Source organism: Marmota marmota, unplaced genomic scaffold, assembly GCF_001458135.2.
Source record: "Marmota marmota marmota unplaced genomic scaffold, marMar, whole genome shotgun sequence".
NCBI classification, from domain to species: domain Eukaryota; kingdom Metazoa; phylum Chordata; class Mammalia; order Rodentia; family Sciuridae; genus Marmota; species Marmota marmota.
The window spans coordinates 10,652,957-10,657,888 of record NW_025999982.1 but is presented as its reverse complement, the minus strand read 5'-3'; the positions used below and the strand labels follow the sequence as shown (position 1 = coordinate 10,657,888).

Sequence of the window (4,932 nt, the reverse complement as noted above, 5' to 3'; positions counted from 1 at the left end):
TCATGCGACCTTAGAACCGCCAGACGATTGGCTCTGACTTCGCTGGAGGAGGAAAGCTAGCTGTTAGAATTAGTCTCCAATTCTAGCCCGCCTCCTTTTACATTATTGGAAGGCGACGGCACCGGGAGCAGAACGTCATCTGGCTGCGCCAAGTAGCCCGACTAAAGGTAAAGGTAGCGTGCTGAACCCAGGGGATCCGAGCCACCCCCATGGCCCTATGGACACTGACTCGTGCTCTGGGCTCTCTCAGTCTGGCGCCTCCGGCCGTTACCGCCCCCGGCACGAGTCTACTCCCTGCTGCGCAGGTAATCCGCCTTACCCGGGTAGGAGGCTGTTTCGATTTGGGCCGTGGGAGAGAGGACTGCTAGGTAGGGATGGGAGGCGGGGGATGCGGGCAAGTCTAGTCAGGAGTAAAGCAGGCCCGTGATATCTGCCTTAGCTCTCTCCTTTATAAATGTTGCTGCATCATAAGGCGAGATTCTTCAGAAGAGATATTGGGGTGCAAGATCTTTTGCAGATCACCAGTTGTTCAGAATGTCTACGATAAGCGAGACGTAATAGCCATTTCAAGTAAGTTAACTCCTTCATTTTCATTTTACAGATGAGAAAGCTGACAAGCAGTCCAAAGTCACATACCAACTATTGGAGCTAAGCAGTCTGGATTCAGAGCCTCTGTTTTTGTTTTGTTCTGTTTTGCTTTTTTGGTTTTGTGCTGAGGATTGAACTCAGGGCCTTGCACATGCTAGACATGCTGCACTCTCGGCCTTATTATAATTATAATTATCATTATTTTGTTATTGGGGATTGATTCCAGGAGTGCTTTACCTCTGAGTTACATCCCCAATGATGGTTTTTTTTTTTTTTTTTTTTTGAGACAAGGTCTAAGTTGTTGAGGATGGCCTCAAATTTGTAGTCCTCCTGCCTCAACCTCCTAAGTAGCTGGGATTAGAGGCATGTGCTACCACACAGGCTGAGCCTGTGCTCTCAATCATTATGATACCTACAAGAATGAGTTATTGGGCTGGGGTTGTGGCTCAGCGGCAGAGCATTTGCCTAGCATGTGTGAGGCATTGAGTTCGATCCTCAGCACCACATATAAATAAATAAATAATAAAGGTACATCAACAACTAAAAAAAGAATATTTTAAAAAATGAGTTATTGCTGAGATTAGAGAATGCTGGGCAAGAAACCAAGAATACTAGTCTCAGGAGAAGGTATCCTGAGGTCTCGAGTGGGCAACTGTTAGGCCACAAAAAAAAGGAAATTGTCAGTTTTGTTCCTTTGGTGTTCTCAGGCTGATAATGGTACATTTTGGCAGATGAACATTTAAAGTTAAAAACCAAATCAACCTACTCTGTGAAATATAGGGAATACGCAAGGAACAAGACAGAAATGATCCCTTGCTTCCATTCATATATGGGGAACTCCCTGAAACATAAGGCAGAGAGGGCAAAAAGCATTAATGCTGATGGTTATATATGGATATGTGGAAATTACCAGCTCTAGAAAAGAGTTATTTAGGGAAGGAAAACTTCTTGAAGATAGAGATTTTGAGCCAGATTTAAAAGATGACCAAGGGGAGAATATTCCACTGGAGAAATACTTAGAGGTGAGACACTCAAATGAGGAGAGGTAATCAACCCATATACACCTGGATAAACATTTTGTACTGATGTTTGTGCAAGCAGTAAAGGGTGGAGGTTTTGGACATCTGGTGTGGGACACTTCCAGAAAGAAATGGACTACAAGCTAAAATCGGTCTGCGCCATCTTCAGTTTTCTTTCAAGTGAAGAGATTTCTTATTATCCCTAGGTGGTGAGCAATGCCCTCCTCCAACTGCCCTCTGCGTTGATGTTGCTCCCCTGCCGCCCTATACTTACTTCTGGGGCCCTTCATGCCAAGTTTATATCCTGGAAGAGTCGTACTAAGTACACCATCGTACCAGTGAAAAAGAGGAAATCTGGGGGTCGAAGACCACACAGGTGGGAGCAACGGCTAGGACTCTAGACCTATGTATAGTAACACTTAGAGCTTGTAAAGTGCAGAGGAATATAATTCAAAAGCATTTATTGAGAGGCTCCTTCTTCATGTATTAGAGCCAGAGAGTGGAACACAAAGCAATAGACAATTGGCTGTTCACAGGAAATGCCATGACATTCTTCTTCATATTCTTCCAAAATTTATAACAGTTGAAATTATATGAGTACAATTTATATGTTATCGTAAACTTACTGAACTCAATGATTTGAAGTAAATTATCTAAAAATAATATACAATTTCAGTAATTACATAATTATATTTTTACCAAACTCTATATAGATGTTGCCCCAACCCCTTTAACCCAGTGAGCTGTGCAAATTTTTTATAATTTCTTTCTTCTTCCTCCTTTCCATTTTTTTTTTTTTTAAGTTTTTTGTAGTTGTAGTTGAAAAGAATGCCTTTATTTTATTTGTTTATTTTTATGTGGGCTGAGGATTTGTCTTTTAGTTGCTGCTCAGGGTATGTACCTCAGCAAGCACCCTGCCACTGAGCTACAGCCCCAGCCCTCCCTCCCCTTTTTTATGGCACTGGGGATTGAACCCAGGGGCATTCTACCACTGAGATACAGCCCCAAACCTACTTGTTTATTTAGTTCAATCAGTTTAGAGAAAAGGTCTCACTTGCTTAGTGCCTCGCGTTGCTGAGGCTGACTTTGAACTCGTGATCTTCCTGTCTCAGCCTCCCAAGCTACTGGGATTATAGGCCTGATCCCTGGCGCCCAGCCCAAACCATTTTTTTTTTTTTAGCTGTAGTTGGGCCAATACCTTTGTTTTATTTATTTATTTTTATTTTTATGTGGTGCTCAGGATCAAATCCAAGGCCTCACAGGTGCTAGGTGAGCGCTCTACTGCTGAGCCACAACCTGAGACAGGGTCTTGCAGAACCCAGGCTGACCTTGAACTTTGGATTCTCCTGCCCAGTACCTGGGATTACAGGCGTGTACCAATGTGCCCAGCCTTATCATTTCCTTTTTGTGCCATAATGTTGGGAAGTACTACTCTCTGGCCAACATGCCTGTTCCCAGTGCTAGGTAGAAGCTGAACTAATTTGACCTGAACTGCATCCCCAAACTGTCTTGACCACAGGCCGAATCCGAGTACATGGTATTGGTGGGGGCCACAAGCAACTTTATCGCATGATTGACTTTCTGCGGTTCCGGCCAGAGCAGGAGACTAAGCCAGGACCCTTTGAGGAAAAGGTTATCAGAGTCCGCTATGATCCTTGTAGGCAAGTTTGGGATGAGGGACAATGATGGTGTGGTCTGAATGACTGCTGTGAAGTTTGTTATTAGATGATATCAGTCTTCCTTGATGGTCTTCTCCCTGTCCATGAACAGGTCAGCAGACATAGCTCTGGTTGCTGGGGGCAGTCGGAAACGTTGGATCATTGCCACAGAGAACATGCAGGCTGGAGATATAATCCTGAACTCTAACCACATAGGCCGAATGGCAGGTGAGAGATGACTACTAGATGTATGGGCTGGAGGCTGCAAAGGTTCTAGGACTGATAAAATTTTGTCTTTTAGTTGCTGCTCGGGAAGGGGATGCACATCCTCTTGGGGCCCTGCCTGTGGGGACTCTCATTAACAACGTGGAAAGTGAGCCAGGCCGAGGGGCCCAGTATATTCGAGCTGCAGGTATGGGGAAAGGAACTACCTGAGTCTCACAGTTAGAAAGACCAAGGGGCATTTGATGTCACAATTCTCTAACCCATGGGCCCACATCTGGTCCATTGTCAGAAGAACATGTACTTATAAAACACAGCATGCATCCTTCTTTTTTGTGTCTGTTCCTAAAAGGCAAGGCAAGGGCAGCATGTGGGCTATGGCCCTTGGGTGACCCACACACACACCTTTGTGAAGGGTGGCAAAGCTGCTTCTCCCTTCCCCAGGGACTTGTGGTGTGCTGCTGCGGAAGGTGAATGGAACAGCCATTATCCAGTTGCCCTCTAAGAGGCAGATGCAGGTGTGTAAGTACAGGTGGGTGGGATCAGCACAGAAGGAATTTTTGGAATGTATCTTTTCCTGCCTGGGATTGCTCTCAGGTGTTTTATGATACTAGCAACTTCCTCTACCTGGGTCTGTCCTTTGCTACATACCTAAGCATGCCTTGTCAGGTTGGCACCATAACGAAAGAAGAAACATTGTCTTTTCAACTACCCAGTTTCTACTATAGCTCCCCCACGTCCACCCTCTGCACTTAGGTTCTGCTGTATTATGCTTTCAACGTTGTCGGGTTCCTTTTCCTCAGTGATTCTCCTCCATCCACTTTGTCAGGTACTAGAAACGTGCACAGCAACAGTCGGCAGAGTATCCAATGTTGATCATAACAAACGGGTCATCGGCAAAGCCGGTCGGAACCGCTGGCTGGGCAAGAGGCCTTCCAGTGGGCTGTGGCACCGCAAGGGGGGGTGGGCTGGCCGAAAGATTCGGCCACTGCCCCCCATGAAGAGTTATGTGAAGCTGCCCTCCGCTGCTGCCCAAAGTTGATATCCCTGAATTTCAATAAAATGTGCCATTTTTATCTGTTCCTGGGTTTTCTTTTGGAGCGGGGAATGCAGATTGGACGTGGGTAAAAGAAGCAAACAAGTATATGGGGGAAGAGAAAGGAAAGGGCAATACAGAGGAAGGAGACAAAAATGACCTCCAAAGTCTCTTCCAGTTCTGACTATGGGAAATGGGAAGGCACTTCCGGCGGCGGGAGCGAGGGCAAAAAGGAAGAGGAAAGGGCGGAGCAAAGGAGGAGGTGCCGCGCATCGCCGAGGTGGCAACCACGGCTCCTCCCCAGCGTTCTCCCAGGGCCCCCAGCTTTCCGCTAGGTCCGGCGGAAATGAGCGGTGGCTCTGGGCGGGCCGCAGAGCCCCCTGAGCTGGGCGCAGAGTGCCACCGGCAG

General features: G+C 46.5%; 1 protein-coding gene across 1 annotated transcript in view; it reads left to right on the top strand.

Moving 5' to 3' along the window:
• Positions 1–9: 9 nt before the first annotated feature.
• Positions 10–4,932, top strand: part of Mrpl2 (mitochondrial ribosomal protein L2) — a 21,122-nt gene continuing 16,199 nt past the window's right edge. The window contains 8 exon segments of the mRNA XM_015487761.2: positions 10–305; positions 1,814–1,972; positions 1,974–1,983; positions 3,127–3,268; positions 3,378–3,493; positions 3,567–3,677; positions 3,932–4,005; positions 4,317–4,556. Coding sequence (XP_015343247.1) covers positions 210–305; positions 1,814–1,972; positions 1,974–1,983; positions 3,127–3,268; positions 3,378–3,493; positions 3,567–3,677; positions 3,932–4,005; positions 4,317–4,529 — 921 coding nt within the window. The 5' untranslated portion in view covers positions 10–209 and the 3' untranslated portion in view covers positions 4,530–4,556.